We start from the raw sequence: 18,733 nt of genomic DNA, 5'->3' as shown, positions 1-18,733 counted from the left end.
TGGCTCTGCCAGTCAATGGACAACTCTCAGGACTGACAGGTACGGTGCCGCCTAGCGAGAGACGTGGGTGCAGGTCTCCGGATCTATCAGGTACAGTTGTCAGGCAGGAGATCTTCCTGCGATACGTCGAGCTGCCCCTAAGTGCCGAGCTACCTATAAGTGCCGAGTTGCCCCCTAAGTGGCGAGCTCTTCGTAAGATGCCATGTTGCTTGCGGAGTGGCTAGCTGCCTATGCCAAACTGCCCCTAGCTATAAGCTCCCCAAGCTATGCCGAGCTACCTAGTTGTCAAGAGGTTGCAATTGGTTTACACGAGGTGTCAGGTGTCACAATTTCACTGGATGGCCAAATCCGCCCTCATCATATATCATGTTCAGAGTTTGGCTGATAGCATATCCAATCTCCCATGGGTTATTGTACATATAGTTAAATTTTGGGATGCTTTCCATTAACCAATAGGATTGCAAATGGTAATCAGTTGTCTGCATTCAAATGAGTTACTTGACCCATATTAACTAAACTACTTAGATGTGAAGTTTAATTAAAGAAAAATCTGTATTACATGAAAGACATGACACTTTTGATCAAGGTTCAAAGTATCAATGCATCTTCATATTGTGGAAGGGGTGTATTGGTACATGCACTTTGTATTTTTTTTTTCAAAATTCAAAGGGGGTTGCATTTCATGTTTATTAACATTTCAAAATTTGACCCTTGCTTTGACCAATCAAAGCCCTCAATTTTTTTTTGTTAAATACCACCTAATTGGTTATCACCTTTTACGGTGTTGGTTTGATTCGTTACAAGTTTGTCTAGTATGATGTTTTTTAGTATTATAGCTGAACCCTTATATCATCACCATTGCCTAAGAAGATAAATTGAACAACAAACGAATACTACACTTTTGGGTACACTAGTAAGTGCACATGCTTTGCACGTGGCAATTCTAGATGATGATAATTATAGTAATAATATATCCAAAATTTTCTATAAACTTTATGTAATTTTTAATTTTAAATTTTTTATTATTAATCAAATGCAAATTGTATAATTCAAATGTAAATATATAAACATTGCATCCAAATATGTGATAATCACATCAAATTGTCAAGTTTCAAGTATCATTGACAGGCCTACCTGCTTGGCTAGACTCTTCTTTCTTGTAGTGTTTAATCTTTCTGATATATATTTTTTCTTTTGTTCATTTATCAAAAAAAACAAGAATTAAATAAAGGGAATTGAATGAGGTGAAAAGTAGTAGTTCAATTTAAAACTGAACCTTACAATTAAATATGGACTAAATTCAAAAATGAGTATTTTAGTCACTTTTAAAAACCATAACATACCAGAAAATCAAGCTGTTTGGATTGGGAACCGGTAAGGTCATTGATTATGTTTTGGCCCTGAATTGTTATTCTACAAAAAAAAAAAACGCTGAAATCGTTAAAGAACTACTGACCCATACGTTTTTATTAATGTTATCAAGTTATTTTCAAACTAATTCCAATATTTTTATTTTTTGAAATAAACATTATAAAATAATAAATTGAAAATATAAAATTTCATATCTCATAAACTTATTCGATTATTATCGCTGGCCAAAACTAGTTAGGGTTTTTAGTTTTTCTATATTGATTTTGAATTTTCTCATTTATGTGATTATTTGTAAGTTGTAATAACAAAAAAATGCAAATACAATAAATAACTCGAAAATTTAATGCAAGACTTGGGGATTAAATACTGATTTTATATTAAAATCTGAGATGCACCAATGAAGCAAACGATATAGGATTTGAGAGAGATTTAGAGAGATGAAAGAGATGTATGAATAAGACAAATGGTGTTGTAGCAGTGATTATGATGAACAGGGAGATAGCCGTTGGTGGCAATTCATTATTAATCATCATCATCTTCTTCTTCTTACGGCAAAACAATCATGCAACAATGATTGTGAACATGATGATAACCACCTATGGCAACGCTCCCTTTCATCATCATCATTTTCTTCTTCTTCTTCTTCTTTTTATTTTTTATCACTTCTTAGCGTCGCTTATTTCTCAAAGTCCCACACTTCCATCTCATAATAATGTATATATATAGTGGACATTTAACCTAATCCTAATATAATAGTCAAAATAAAAAGTTACATTATAATTTACATCTTATAGATTTGACTTACTTAAATTGGACAGTTGAACCGTTGATCCGAAAATCAAAAGCCAAAGTGGTTCCATTTCTGGATTGGTTGTTAAAACCTTGATTTTAGTCAAAAGAAAGTTCCACAACTTTATTTATATTTTTAATAGTAGTGTAAATATAGAATTGTAGATGCGTTCATTTTTTTCTATATATATATTTGTATTTTTCTATGTAAAAATAATTATGATATGTCATACTTACTTTTTGTTTAACATGATAAATATATGATATTATGCATGTGCCTAAATGCTTTTTTTTTGCATAATTTATGTTTTTTTATTTGTATATTTTATATATTATTAATTTGTATAATTTATTTACGACATTAAAGGTTAACACATTTAACTCAAAAGCTTAACCATTTCTTATTAATTTTTATATTTAATTTTTTTTTGTTAATTCTAAATTATGCCTTTCATTTTCATTATCAATAAAATAATTATTGTTTATTACACTTATTTTTTAATTTGATTAAAAAATATATCATAAATGTGTCTAATTTTTCTATATTTTTTTTTATAAATTTCTACATTTAATTATATTTAAAAAAATTTATTACTTAAACATTACTCCATAGGTTGATCAATTCAATTCGAATGATTGAATTGCTTAGCCACCACTTGGATAAATAATGACTTTGTTTTTTACTTAGTTTTAAAATATATCAGTATATATTGTTAAAAATATTGACATAGATCTAATTAGTAGCATTTATTAGTGAAAAAAACTTAAAATATAGTATTTAATAAGAGAAAATGAGATTTAATACCTCAAGTATATGACTTAATGAGAGAGGATTAAATGGAAAGTAATAATTGAAATTACATTTTATACAAATATGGCCATTATAGTAGCCATTAAAGCTGCCATTAAAACTACAATAAAATGACATTTATATACTTTCCCAAACAAAGAAATAGAAGGTAAATTTAGTCCAAAAAAAGTTTCACATTGCATCCACATTTGTATACATATTATAGATTGCAACAAATTACAAAGGGGAAATTTTAAGAATTGCAGCTAGCATGATTGGTAAGTCTTCAATCATGGTTGGTAACTCCCCTTACATGAATCATGTCTTGTCATTTTGTTCTATTTAATATCATATCCATTGTTAAATTATGAGCATTTCAAACTACTCCCTTTTTCGTGTTCCCTAACCCTCTTCAATAATTGAATTGAATATATGTACCAAAAAGCGAATTAAATATGAATCCACCCCTATATAATTCAATATAATGCAGTCTTATTATATTTTTTACTTCATTTCAATATATATATATATATATATATATATATATTAGAATAGAATGGTGGATGTTGTATCTATCTTTTATCTCATCTTTTTGATTTTTTTTGATTTTATAAATTATACACAATTCCACGTAGCTTCTTTTGAGCGTTTTCCTCTTAGACTCCCACCAAGGCACCAACCCCGTTGCACGCTAATACTTTTTAGAGAGAGATATTGCCTGTGGCAAGCTGGTCACGATAGGGGTAGTAGGGTTGTTCAACAATGGAGGTAAGAGTGTCAATGGACCAGTTTTGGATTGGACCAATAAGACATATTGGACCAATAATGGTGTGAATGGAGGTAAGGGTGGCAAGCTAGTCCAAAATCAATTTGGACATATTAGATGGACCAACAAGACATATTGGATTGGACCAATCCGGTCCAAAATATTTATTAGATTGGATTGGATCTAGTCTGTCCATAATAAATTTATATTGGATTGGGTTGGATTAAGCCAATATATATAGTCCATTGATATAAGACAATAATATAGGTGTCAATAAACCAGATTTGGGTTGAAACCAGTCTAAATTAAAACAAATTTAAACAGATTGGATGGTCCAAACATTGGATTGGACTGGTCCAAAATATTGATTGGATTGGACCTGGTCCATTTGCAATGGACTCACACTGGACTGAATCGGATTGGACTAAATCCAGTCCAATTGACACCTCTAAATGGAGGTAAGGGGGTGAAAGGTGATAAGGGACGTAGAAGGAGGCAAGGAGCAAGCATGATTGTGAATTTTTGCATAAATTGTAGGGGGAGATTATTATACACATATCATGGTGGTGGATGAAGAGAGCAAAGAAAACAAGAGAGCATGTACCATAGATCTTTTGTGATGAGGATGGAGATGGTTTTATATTAGCAGGGGAGTTATATGTGGTGTTGGGGAAGTTGGGAATATCAAAAGAAGCAGAGATTCATAGAGTAGATTGGGATTGAGATAAAGAAGGATAGACCCAAGAATTATCGATGTTGGATTTTGTTGATGGTAGGCCCAATGGGAAGGAGCTGAAGAAACTGCAAAGGCATTAGAGCATTGATGATAAAGGGACAATGATATTGGTGTACAAAATGAATAAAAGAATAAGCACATAAGTATTTGATTAGTAGTTGGATGGGCTTATTAGGGGGCTATAGAAATAGTTCTCGCAACAACCCTACTTGGCCAATGGAAAGATACCCAAAAGGAGACTGGATAAAATGCACGTCACATGGACCTCACAACCTCATTCCATCGTCTATTGGAAACATCTCTCATCCTTTATATTGTTATTCATGCGACGAGAGATGTTCTCGATGCATTAGTACGTATGATGCAACTGTGATGTTCCTGTGAGGTGCGATTTGTTAGGAGCATATCCCAATCAGAAGTGTTGGAGTTGTTGTTGCGGGTCGGATTGTAAGAAACCCATTTTGGCTTGACAAGTAAAGAAGACAATTTACACGGGTCATTGAGGACCCATTTTTGCACAACCTGAACAACATACGAGTCCTCTTTGATATATGGAACCCGTAATAATTAGATATATAATGTTGGCCAAATATTTAGTTAATAATATTATCATTAAAGAAAGAACGACACTTCAATCAAATATTTGTAGATTAATAGTCAATTAAAATAATAACTATCAATCATCTAATTAATAAAATTTAAAACTTTATCCAACAATATATAACTCAAAAATAAAATTTGGATTGGACTTAGGAAAATTCAACATAATTGGGAATTATACAAACTTTAATTTTGCTTAACAAATCTCCTTATGTTTTATTTTGAAACAATAAAAAATAATAAATTTTTTTAAGAATATTTTTAATTTAAAAATTGAAATTAATATAACATTTCTAAAAATAATTAGTAAACATTACGAATAAAATTATAATCAATAACAAATAAAATTCATTTAATTCTACTTAAAATTTATAAAAAATATTAAATAAAATCCATTTAATGGAATTTTTATAACATTATATAATCTAAAATATGATGCTTGGGTTGGATTTTAATTTTTAACCGGCTTGGCAATTGAAAATGTCATTAGGCTCTTTTGGCTTCAATTTCGTTAAACAAAACCCGTGCATCCTAATATCTTAATTATGTTAATTTATTTTAATACTGATATTCAACTTGAATAATTAATCCGAATGGTATAAACCCGATGGATTCTTTACAAGAAAGCCCGACGGATTCTTTACGGGGATACACAACAGGATAATTAGGGGTGTCCATTAGGGATGTCAATTTTTTTATTTCTCCGATTCTTGTGGGGATCCGCCCCAAATGGGGCAATGATGAGGATGATTTCCCCCCCGCGAGGACGGGGATGGGGAAATTTTTATCCCCGTTAGCAGGGATGGGGCGGGGACGGGGAGAGCACTCTTCGCCTCGCAGAAACTTCGATCTCCGTTTTGTGGGATTCCCACTAATATATAAACATATATCTATATATTAATATTTTAAAAAATATGGTTGAATATATTTGAATATTTTCTAATACCATTCTAAATGTTAATTATTTTATTTTTATTTTTATTAAATAAAATAAAAAACAAAAAACAAAATAATTAGCATTATAAAGAATAACGAGGAATGGGGATCCCCACGGGGATAGGGATTCCTGTGGGGATGGGGATGGGGATAACCTTGTTTTCGTTAGTAGGGACGGGGATGGGGAGAGGCCCCTTGTCCCTGCCCCGTTGCCATTAGTTAACTGAACCATTGAATTTTTTTGTAAATCGAACCGATGATATCGGTTTTTCCAATTCTCCAAACCAAAACTGAACTGGTACCACCGGTTAACCGGTCCACCGATTTCGGTTTTTGACCGGTTCGATTCTTCAAAATTTCAGTTTTTTATATTTATAATATATTATATAAATATATGTATAATATTACATAATAAATAATAAATAATATATAATATATTATAAATTTTGAAACGAAACCGAACCGATCGATGCAATTAGCACATTTTGCGGTTTGTTTTTTCGGTTCGATTCGGTTCATTGTTTTGGTCTTTTGGTTTTTTATGGACACCCCTAGATAATCCATCCCCAAAATTCTTGCAAAAAACCCAACGGATAAGACCTTGGATCGATTACGCCTGAATATAACGAAACAAATTTTGAGGGTGGGATCTACGAAGCAAAAAACAAAAAAAAAAGAGGATTTAGGTACGGCCTATTGAGACGGGATGGGCTCCCCACAGAGCCCACTGCCCATCGTTGGGAGCCCACCCGATTCGATTCGATCCGCTACAGTGCAGAATATTCCATTTTATTAGTTGATCCACGATATGCGATCCTACGTGGGATCCATCCATTCCAAGTGGGCCTGGGTCCCACCAGGATGATGCAACGTTCTGACATTCCCGACCATGTCAATCATCGCCGATGCTGTAAGAGGTCCACTCCAGATAAAATCTACAGTTGACAGACCAACAGCTGAACTAAAAACATTCAGACGGAACAGCAAGAGAAAATCGCCATGGCCATCGCCAATGCTTACTTCTCGTCAACTCTGATCCGATCCAGAGGTTGCAAGCTTGGTTTCAGTTCTCAAATATGTCCGTTTGAGGTCGCTAAGGTCTCTGTTTTTCGCCGGGGATCCGTCGACCCTGGAATTGGTTTCACAAGGAGGAAGTAAGAGCCATATTAATTTCGGTTTGTTTTTCTCATGTTTTCCTCTGATTAGTCGTTTTTGTGTGTTGATTATTCTCGGGATTTCTCTAGGGTTTATGATTTTCTCGTTGTTCCTACTGATGACCTTGGTTGGGTTAGTTGGAATACTGGTTGTTGAGAATAATGTCTTTATTCAGATATTTCGATGTATTTAACATCATTTTATCATTGTGTTCTTCGTAGTTGATTCTATTACTCCTCAATAATTAATTCTTAAACTTTTCCCTTGCCCCAATTCCAGATTATTGCATAATTTGTTGTTCTACTGCAAAGGAATCTTGTCTTTCTAAGTTTTAGGTGTTTGTGATGATTGCTAAGATTGTTTAAATTGACCTGTAGGAACGTTCTACAAGCTTCTGCTAATTCAACAAGTACATTGGGTTCGTCTTCTCCGGTCAGTGGCACTTGTCGTGTTTCTTGATTGTTTTTGATAATTTATTTATCCATTTCTCCTCAGAAATGGGTTCCCATTAGATTCAGTTATTGCTAAAGTACTATGTCAAAGTTGTATCTTTGACGTTGGGTTCTGCATTTATTTCTTAGGCTAGTTAGTTCCTTAAGGTTTTGCTATTATTTCTCAGACAAATCCGAAAATGAATGGTCATAGAAGAGGAAATTCAGCATGTATCAATTGGCATCTAGCATGTTCAATATGTGCATTACTTTGTAGATTGCTATTAGGTTAAAAGGTCATTTCTATATTTTGACTTGGATTTTGACATTCTTAATTAATTATTCCTCTGGTTAAATTCCTTTCAGCATGTCTTTTCTTCTTTGTTATTCATGGTTATTTGTCTTTTATTTGCCTTTCTATTTTGCAATTACCAGTATTATGTTTTCACTTATTCTATAGTGCACCCTAATTTTCTTGTCCAACTGTTTTCTGTAGAAATTCAATCACTTAACCCATGCCGCTTTCTCTATGTACATATCTATTGGAGCCAAAGATACATCTTTGTTCCTTCGCCTGGGCGTAAACAGTGTTCTATGCAGGAATCTGACCAAAAAGAAAACTATGAATCTTTCTTTCTCAGGATGCAACATTATGGCCATCAGGAGTTTTAGAACTGGGAAATGAATCCATATAGTCTTGAATTTGGCTGTAAAATATATCATGAATTTTGAGTGTTCTTGATGGACTTTAGGGATTGTTGCTTGTTGCAATGGTAAAGTCTCAGGCTGATAAGTGTGAGAATGTGATTCAAGTCTGAGAAGGGCACTTTGTGCAAAAAAAAGCCAAAGGTTAGGTTAGGTCTGTATCCAGAGTCCAGATCACCCTTCCAAGACCCCAAATACAACATTTGGGCCTTTATTCTTGATGGACTTATGCCACCTTTGCTTCATTCTAGCCTTTTGGTTTTACTTCTCTTGTCTTTGATGCAGGAGACACTGAGCTAAATCTAGGAATTCCCTATTTACTTATGTATTTATGGATGATAGGGCTATTGTATTAAATTTTCGATAGATATTTTCTGATTATTTGAGTCATTAACAGTTTTCTTAATTAGATTAGGAGTTATTTTAATAAACCAGAGTCATAGTCCTAAAGCAAGTAAGATTTTTCTTATTTCCTGTCTCAAGTCAAACTCCCAATCCTTAGCCAAATAGTTATGCAACTTGAGTGGACTTGGATTGAACATTTATTAAATTTAGAAGGGGCCTGTTTCCAATGCATTAGAAATTCTTTAAAGTGGGTACCTGATTACCCCATTAAAGCCAATAGGGCTGCTAACAGATTGTGTCAAATTTGGATAGGGGTATATACAAATGTGATCTGATAAGAATATGGCCGATCCGATATCCGATGGATAAGCAAAATACAGATCGAAATTTGATTCATTTACGAATCCAGGTATCCGACTCAAATCAAATTTGATTGAAATATCAATAAATCTATACAAAATTAGCATAAACTTACAAATAAATATACAGTATAAATGGGAGAAATATTGATAAAAAAAGTATAAATGGAAAAAATAAGTTTATCTTAAAAAAGAAAGATAAAAAAGCTAGAAAAAAAATACAATATGCAATATCAACTCTTAATATCAAAATATGTTTTTTGAATGTTGTATTTTCTTTTGTAGATTTCCCTCAAAATGACAAAATGTTGTTTAACTATAATTTTTCTTCCCAAAATACCCCCTTTCTTCATTCATAATCCAATTTGAACTTTGAACACTTCAATACTCCCCTCAAGCTAGCTTGCTTGGAGAGAATTATCATAACCTTGGTGGTAACTCTTGAACAAGGCATTTTGAAGATTTTTATGGTGGCAACCAACTTTTACACCTCACTAACAAGGATCGATCATCTTGAAAACACTTGTGGTGGCACATAAGGTTCTTATCCATGACAAAACAAGTCTTAAATTGATTAGATGGTACTCATGGTGCCTCATGGCCCTTACACCAAGACACGACCAACATCGTAAACGTGGCTGTCCACAGCTCTTACTCAAGACACAGCCAACCATCAAATTTACCTCTTAGCACATTCCTTAGCAATAATAGAACACTACCAACATCACATGGTTCAAACCACAACCACTATTATTTTAGGTGGAGGACACTACATAATTAGAGTTCCTAACATCCAAAATACCTCAAGTGACAACATAAAGGAAACTTGAAAACAAATGGCCCTTAGATGAAGATTAAGACTTCCCCTAAACAAAGACTTGTAGTCCCCGAGGCATTTCATCAAGTATGTACATGACACAAGGAACATAGCTGTTGAAATACTTGATACCCTCACTGGAACGGCATGTATTGGTTGATACAGATCGATACATTATGAAATTTAAAACCTTGACCAACACCCTTATATCCATTGGGCTGAGATCTAGTAGTACCATTACTGTAGCCTCAATGACTGAAGGTCTCAACATGGCATTCCTTCTACTCACCTCCCTAGGCACAAAAGCATATGCTTGTGAAAGAGTTACACTCTCACACAACAATCTTCAAATGTTCTATCTCTTGCCACAAGGTCTTCGGGGGTGGAGAAATATACTGCAAGAGGTTTATTTCCTTGTTTCACACTGTTCACTTATTCCTCAACTAGTTTGCATGAGCTACATTCAAGGCTTAATAATAGTTCTCTATCCAAGATCTCTTTAGCAGTTTTCATCCACAAAATATTCCTGCTGATGTGGGGTAACATTGAATTGCACAGCCAGGTCATGATCATCTAGTTCTCCTGAATCCCTAAGGTATGGGATGGACTAGAGGACTGGTTTCTTTGTTTCCCCTGTAATATATCCTATTTTACCTCTCCCATCAATTGCCATGCATGCAGGTTGGGACCACTCAAGGTAATTCATACCATCCAGCTTTACAGTAGTGATTTGGGTTCTTGACATCTCTTCCATTCCTCCTGGAGACATACCCAATTCTCTCCTGTCTTCTGATTACTTCCAGATCTGACCATTGTTTTCAAACAATTTCAAACAACCAATCTCCAAGCTAGAAAGCAAGAACAAGGTTCTAGAGAAGCTAACAGATGACAAACATGACCAGCAGATTTGTCCCAGGACTATAGGAACAGGGGTAAGGCAGATTGAAACAAACCTTCCTAAAGAGAAAAATCCAGGAAAAAAACTGGTTTCCAGAGATCAAAGACCAGTTTTCTTTAACCTGGGAGAAGGAGAAAACTGGAGAGTTGAAATTGCTCTCTCCATAAGCTCTAGAAAACTCTCCAGAAGCAATACTCTTAGATTCAAAAACAAAGTGAGTTGGATGCGGCCACCACTTCCAAGGGGTGTAGACAGACTGGATGTAACCTTTCTGATACTTCCTATTTTCTGTCTTTTCTCCTAGATTCCTCCGTGGGCAGCAAAGATCCACCAAAAGCTCCAGGGGTTAGGCTTCAAAGGACAGATAATCAGCCTTCCTACTCTTCTGTGCAGTTGGCTGATCTCAAGACTGCACAGTACCAACTTCAAGAGAACTTAAAGTGGCTCTGATACCAAGTAGAAATATGCTGACTTACAAACAAAGGGGAAAAGCAGCAAGAAAACTGAATAGAGTAGATTGATTGAAAGCAAGAAGAGAGAGAAGGAAGAGAAGAAGAAAATAGGAGGAAGAAAAAGGGGAGCCAAAAGTGCTATGGCCACCCCAATCACTGTTATTTATACTTAAAGAATAAAACGTGTACAAAGATCAATATGCCCCTAGTGAGGTGGATACTGCTATAAACAACTAAAAACAATAAAATATTATGGGCCGAGGCCCAATAACGGTAAGAAATAAAATAAGAGGCCCAACACAACTATCAACACTTGTACGGTGATGTCCTTCCATTTCAACAGTATGTAGTAAAGGTCTAAAGGATATTATCTTCTTGAGACAGGTGATTGTTTTATTCTTGAAAACACTGGACAGTCTGAATGACTGGACCCTTTTTGCATATAATTGAAAACTTTAGTCATTTAAAGCAACAAATTCAATTGTCAGCAATTACCATGGACCTTTTGTTCTCTACCATGAGTGTTGCATGGACTCTCCTAAATGGTTGACATGTCTGTGTTGGATACGCATTGGAGTTTGACACTCCAGAGATTCTCGAGGACACTTTTGTGTAACATTTCTTTTCTATCTCTTAGTTTATTAAGATAAGTGAACAATAATGTACAAGATGAATGCCATTTTTGTATCAAACATTACTTGGTAACAGAGGCAACATCTTTTTTGGGTATATAATATCAGAATTTGAAAAACATGAACTATTTTAGTAGTATATACTTTTCTGTAAATGTGTCCACGAATCCATGTTTTCTTATATTGCCAAGTTAGACTCTTGGATACATATCTGGTTCCAACACCTGTATTTCTGTCAATGCAATACTGATACCATTACAAATTTCTAAAATAAATTTGTTGGTAGAACATTTTAAAACCACATGCATCCAAAATTATGGAGATTTGTTCTGAAATCTCCATTTTAAGTGATTCATTAATGATAACAAAATCCACTGACTTGTTACCCAACTTATCATCTATGTTTATATATTTACCATTCAAATATACAAGAAAGATTCATGTGACCTAATTACACACATGTCACACATATAGCCCCCTATCTGAAAAAGAAAAAATGGCTTCTGAGTTGATGAGTTGAGAGGTTCATGAATTCCTGTACACTTACCCTTATATTGTAATCTCAATCATGTCAAAGAAATCTTCAATATTTTCTAGTTTTTTTTATCAGCAAAAAAATTCATTTATTAATGTAAATATTTGAAATTAAGTTACAGGTATACAGATCCCATAAGCACTAGGTTACAACAATGCCCAAAAAAGGATGGTCTATCTGCTCCCTGCTTGGCTAACACATCTGCCAACGCATTAGCTTCCCTTTTAACCCATCTAAAAATAGAGTTAAATTTCTTTGCAAGTTGGTCAATTTGTCTGAAAGTGAACCTGAGTTTCTTGGTGCTTCTTGTATGATGATGGAGACAATTCTTGCCATCTACCTCTTCTCCTGGGTAAAACAAGTATCCTTTTAGTTCTCACTAAGTATTAGTCCCAATCAAACAGCCTCTAAGTTAAGGTGTTCAAAGCTTTCGCCTTCCAGTTAATCCATCCTTATCTCACTGTTATTTATCAATAAATTTTCTTTTTTACTGACTACCAAAAAAATCCCAATCATGCAGAAGGAAACCTCCAACTTTTCCTACATTTAGCTCTTCTTGCATGGAAATAGAAAGAATTCATGCTGTCTGCCTCTTCCTACATAGATTGGATAAGATGAGTATCATCCAGGAACATTATTGTTAATGACAACTGCTTATATTAGTGTTTGTTTAGCATCTTCTGGTACACTTTATAGTGTGTTTATCCCCATGCTACTTGCTTCTATCTAATCCCTTCTTCAGTTGTTGATTTTGATGGTCTTATCTTCTGAATAGTCAGCATGCTGATATTATTCAATAGAGTCATCTATGGACCAACAAAGCTTAATTACAAACTAACACTTTCTTGCGACTTGTTTTTTGTAATGAACATCCCAATTTGCTGACATTCATCAATGTGTGATCTTTGTGCTTTGTTATCTATTATGCCTTCCATTTCATGCTATAGATACTTACTATCCTTTTAAGGAAAATGTTTCTCTAAATTTGGTGTGCTTTTCACTTCAGTACAAGATTTATGGAATTCTTATTATTTCTGTGATTCTCAAAGCTGCTTACTTAAAGTTGATTCCAGTGAAATCCACTTCCAGAAGCATGACCAAATGGGAAATGATAGATGTTCTACTAGACCGCCTTGTTTCCAGAATTTTCCTTTTCATTTGCAATACTAAAACATACAGATTTTGTAGCATATGGAGAAAAAAAATACCAGCATTATATCAATTATTGCAACTTTGACAAGTTTTTCCATTGGCAGATATCTGATCAGGATGCTGATAATGTTCCCATGCCAATAGTTTTGATAGATCAAGATTCAGATTCTGATGCAACAATTGTACAACTTAGCTTTGGAGATCGCCTTGGAGCTCTTATTGACACAGTAAAGTGACTTCACAACCTCTTTCCTCTATCATGGCCTTTCACCACGTGGCTGAAGGACCATACAAGCTTATTCATTTAAATAATTTCCAGAAATTTCAAGAGCTCTTATTGTTGGTGAGAAATGCTTTATGTGATGGGAACTTTGAAGTACTTAATAGGTGGCTAATCCTGATGTTCTCCGATAAGTTGGACCATTTAGATCTGCAATGTTGAAACCCACATAGGAACATTGCCATGGAATTTAAACGAAGTTGTCAACTGTGCTGCAAGGGACAAGCTGTTGAAGAATGGAATCTGAGCTGCTATTCACTACATTCTGTACCTTGCCGAACTTATCTTTAAGATACCAACTGTTCATTTTGAGTGATGACATTCGTCAGATCAAAACAGCTAGTTAATGCGACAATTATTTGTGATTGGACAAGCTTTCTGGGTTTTGCATGCCAATTTTAGCTATTCTACTGAACACTTGAAATACTACATAAAACTTCATGCCAATAATTGGTTAAGTATGTTTACCCTGTAATTGCCACTCCATGTGATATAGTATGGACAAGATATCTCCTTTATGAGGCCTCAATTCTGAATATTGTCATTCTAACTTTGGTACATTATTATGTATGCGTCCAAAAAGAAGTTATATTTATGCGTGTTTTATGTTCTTTTAGATTAAAGCTCTTAAAGACCTGGGCTTGGATGTGGCAAAGGGAACTGTTACAACCGAGGGATCAGTCATACAGACAAAATTTTTCATAACACGATTGTGAGTACTCTGTCTCTATCAGAAAATTCTAGTACAGCATGAAAGTATTTCTATGGTAGTAACTAGTTGGTAATGCTATGTGGAACTTACAGCAGAAGTTAGATATGGATGTAAACTGATACTAATATACTAACAATGGAATTTCTAATAATTTGGCTTTGTGATCCTTCTACATGGAAACCACTGAAGGACAGCATACTAGCTATCATGGTTTACCTTGCATTCAAATAATATAGCTATATTAGTATTGCACATCTAAGAGCAACAAAGTTGGGCTTTCTGGATTTTTTTTAGCAAATATTGCTTATATGCTGTCCAGGTGAGCCCACCTCGCAAAGCCAAAAGCTGCAATGGGAATGCCCTCCCAAATAAGCACTAAATATTCTAAAATATGAAATGGAATGGCAGATAATGGGTCTTTCCACATACATACATATACATATATACATATATACATACATATACATATATACATATATACATATACATATATATATATATATATATATATATATATATATATATATTTCACCAGATATGTGAACTCCTATACTCCATGATCAAGTGGTAGATGTTAGTGTAGGCTATGCCTCCCCATATTATGACGTTAAATTTCCTTGCTTCACTTAAATTGTATGATACTTATGCTTTCTTTTACTTTTTAACACAGATTTGTGCACAATTGCAGTCATACAGTTGTATATGAAGATTGGCAACAATTTGACAACAATAAATGTGTCTCCTTATAGCTTGTTTGTTGTACTTGTTATGTATTTGACGTAGCAGTATTACAAGGGTTGCAATTCTTTTGCCATGTTTTGTTCTTGAAATGGGTGCACAGCTTTTTTCTGCAATTGGAAATTTATATTTTTCTGAATAGTCAAATGATTCTTTAAATGCCTCATAATGGCACCATTAGTAGATCGGCATAAATTTGTCTAATTGGCATTTGGAACCTTTACCATACTTCACCTGTTTCTGATGTTTAATGTTTTTATTGGAATTTATTAGCATTTGGCACTTTTCTCTTTCAATTATAATTTAGGGACACAGGGCGCAAAGTTGAAGATCCTGACATGTTGGAGAGAATAAGGCTTACCATCATCAATAACCTTCTGAAATTTCACCCTGTATGTTTTTGGAATTTGATATTTTCCTTTTTGTTATTTTGTTTTCAAATCTTCTATGGATCTATTTACTTATTTGTTTTCTTATAAATTTTAATTTTTTCTTTTTTCAAAATTGTTGCAGGAATCTAGTGAAAAGCTTGCTATGGGTGAGGCTTTTGGAATAAAAGCACCTCAGAAGAAGGTCATCAATTAATGACTTGCTGAATGATGGGCCTTTTTTTTTATTTCTTTCCCAAATGAATGAAGTTGCTCATATTGTATATTTTCTGGACTTATGGCCTGTCTCTTGTACAAATATTTTGTATGACAAGCTTACATTCACCTAGAAATATTGATCTTTTGAATCTACCAGAAACTAGACCATGAAGACACGGGCTTGCTGACGGTAATGGCATATCAAATAAGACAAAATGATGCTGTTTTGGTTCCTGGTGAAAGACATGTATATATTTGCCATGGGGGGTCTCAATTGGATTCTTTTTGGTGATAATTAACATCTTATTGGATTGGAATTTCTTTAACTAAACCAGAATGGGAAGCATAAAACATTAGAGTTTCAAGATTTTCAGTGATGACTCAGGACTTAATTTCCTAGCTTATGCAGGAACCTCTTTGGAAATTTCTACCAGAGAGGCATTTGCAATATAATAATTTTGAAATGGAAACTGCTCTAATACATGGTTCTTAATTGAGTACAGTGGTGGGACTTGGGACAGGATTCATGTAGCCTGTTCAAATAGTTGGGATTAAGGTCGAGTTCAGTTGAACTGCTCTAATACTTATACATGATGGTTGAAATAAGAAGGTTCATGCAGGTGACTTGGTTCCATATTGGTGAAAACTCTCACATAAGTGAAAAATTTCAAGTTATGTGGCTTATGCTATGGTTATTTGAAATACCAGTCCAGCTTAGATATAAAATACATTGACTAATTTGCCACTGTTGGGGACAATTCAGCGATATCTACTTATTGTGGTAGAATTATATACAACAGCTGTTTGAAAGGAGATTTACTCGGCATGCTTTTGGAAGGGACCTGGAAACTCCTTAGCAGATACTCCTGAGTTGCTTTACAGCTTAAGGCAATTGGTGGAAGAATGGAGCTCAGGGTAGCATTTTGGAAAGTGGGTTCTGTAACAATTTAGAAATACGGCACAAGAAAAGAAGGACCATCTTTTTTAATCAAAAGTGGATGGTGTATACATGCATATGCATTGATTTCTTTGGCAATTCAAAGTTATACTTTTTCATTTTTCTTGCTAATTCAAAGTTAACTTCTAGATACTTTCAATCAGCTTTTGGTTTCTGTACTACTGAATGTATTTGTGGGTTAAGACTAATCTGTTAGCGATATTCATGTCTGTAAAAGATATGTTTGGTTGTATGGAAGATTCTTTTTTGGTTGCATACCTGATCTTATACTGTTGCTCCTAGAAGTTCTTATGGTGGAAGTATTCCCATTATACAGTATAAAGAAAAGGTACTTCTGGTGGAAGTGTTTTCATTATACAAAAGAAAAAGAGGTACTTGTAGTGGAAGTGCTTCCATCATGCAGTAGGAATCTAATTTGACATGTGACATTACTCCTATTACCTTGCCTCATATCAATTAGGGTACTAATACTAATTTTGCCATCGACAGCTTGATGTTGACATTGCAACACATATATATGTTAAGGATGATGGACCTAAGAGAAGGTCAGCCACTTCTCACTAAACCTATTTGAAAGTCTTGTAGCATAATGTTGTAACATGTCTATTCTGATAAAGAACATTGTTATTGATTATACTGCTTCTATTTCATGTACAAATACACCATTGCAGGAGATAAACTTTATAGATAATGAAATCCTTGTTCACAAGCATAAATGCATGTTTTCTTTTTTGGTTTCCTTTTATTTACTTGATTTTTCATTTTTCCAGCTTACTTTATTTAGAGACAGCTGATCGTCCTGGACTTCTGTTGGAAATCATTAAAATTATGGCCGACATCAACGTCGGTGTGGAATCAGCAGAAATTGACACAGAGGTATGTATTCAGATGTCTCTTGTGTTAGCTTTCTAATTTCTCTTATAAACCTATTTTATTTTTAATGAAATAGGGATTGGTAGCCAAAGATAAATTTCATGTCAGCTACAGAGGGGCAGCATTAAACAGTTCCTTGTCTCAGGTAATTGATTTAGGACCATGATTCCTTGGCAATTATGTGACAAGATTTCGACCGCTAGAAGCTTTCTTCATTTTATGACCTCAGAAGGGATATAGTTGAAAGTTTATGCAAAAAACAACGAAGAATCATCAAAGCCTTGTCCCAAATAGACAAAGAATCGTTAACATAATTTTATGAAAGGCTCCTGTAAAAGCCTTTCTTATCTATTAAATTTTCATCTTTTTGGTAAAATATTACATGATTACACATCTTACTTGTTTTTGTGCTCTTCTAGTAGTCTCTTGTTTCATCATCATTACCATCACCATCCATGCCTTATCCCCAACTATATGGGGTCAATTACATGAATCTTGTTTCGCCAATCTGTTCTAAAGCCATATCCACTGTTAAATTATTACTGTTTAAATCATTTCTTACTACTACTCATGTCCTTTTTGGTCTACCCATAGCTCTTCTAGATCCTTCCACTCATAAGAAAGTACTCTCCTCTTTAGACTCAAGAAAAAAGTTCACATTTTTTTTGGGCAGGAAAAAAAGTATACATTTGAAAATTGATGTTGATTCTATGTGGTTCCAACTTCAAATTAAATCAGAACACTCGCAAGGTTACTTAGTTAAGCTTTTTGTTTATACTTTGAGTTCTCTCTCTCTCTCTCTACACATTTATTTCACCATGCAGGTTCTGGTAAACTGTTTGCGGTACTATCTTCGAAGGCCTGAAACAGATGACGATAGTTACTGATACCTGGCAGCAGTTTACCATCTCTTTTTTGTAACTTAACTGATACACCTCGTGAGGTTGCCGGAGTCATGAGTATATCCACTCTGATGTAGCTTATCTTTGACAAGTACTGTATGATGATCTCACTTTGGACAAGCACTGAATATACCAGCAATAATCTGATTGTTATCATCCTTGTAATCTGTACGTAGAGAAAATGATGGATTGCGCTTTATTTTATCGGACCATT

At 34.3% G+C, this 18,733-nt stretch overlaps 1 protein-coding gene across 3 annotated transcripts; it reads left to right on the top strand.

The window, feature by feature from the left end:
- The first annotated feature begins 6,884 nt into the window (after nt 1–6,884).
- LOC148847410 (ACT domain-containing protein ACR12-like) lies at nt 6,885–18,675 on the top strand. Of its 3 annotated transcripts, XR_016100436.1 has the most exons (11): nt 6,885–7,142; nt 7,521–7,575; nt 13,574–13,696; nt 14,367–14,461; nt 15,507–15,591; nt 15,713–15,772; nt 17,234–17,289; nt 17,515–17,620; nt 17,694–17,762; nt 18,291–18,367; nt 18,442–18,675. XR_016100436.1 is itself a non-coding variant. In XM_088948692.1 (10 exons), the coding sequence occupies exons 1-10, from the start codon at nt 6,988–6,990 to the stop codon at nt 18,502–18,504; spliced, it is 867 nt and encodes a 288-aa protein (XP_088804818.1). In that variant the 5' UTR covers nt 6,885–6,987; the 3' UTR covers nt 18,505–18,675. The 3 variants fall into 3 exon arrangements, 2 of the variants coding, with proteins under 2 accessions (XP_088804818.1, XP_088804819.1); XM_088948692.1 differs by lacking the exon at nt 18,291–18,367; XM_088948693.1 differs by lacking the exons at nt 17,694–17,762; nt 18,291–18,367.
- The last annotated feature ends 58 nt before the right edge of the window (nt 18,676–18,733 follow it).

Source organism: Nelumbo lutea, chromosome 6, assembly GCF_056320005.1.
Source record: "Nelumbo lutea isolate HS-2025 chromosome 6, American lotus-T2T, whole genome shotgun sequence".
Lineage (NCBI taxonomy): Eukaryota > Viridiplantae > Streptophyta > Magnoliopsida > Proteales > Nelumbonaceae > Nelumbo > Nelumbo lutea.
The sequence above is the reverse complement of the archived record's forward strand: the minus strand, read 5'-3'. Positions and strand labels throughout refer to the sequence as shown.

Coding starts and splice junctions, on each gene's coding strand:
- LOC148847410 (XM_088948692.1), top strand. CDS start 6,988: ATGGCCATCGCCAATGCTTACTTCTCGTCAACTCTGATCCGATCCAGA. Junction 13,697..14,366: donor TTGGAGCTCTTATTGACACA/GTAAAGTGACTT, acceptor ATGTTCTTTTAG/ATTAAAGCTCTTAAAGACCT. Junction 14,462..15,506: donor AAATTTTTCATAACACGATT/GTGAGTACTCTG, acceptor ATTATAATTTAG/GGACACAGGGCGCAAAGTTG.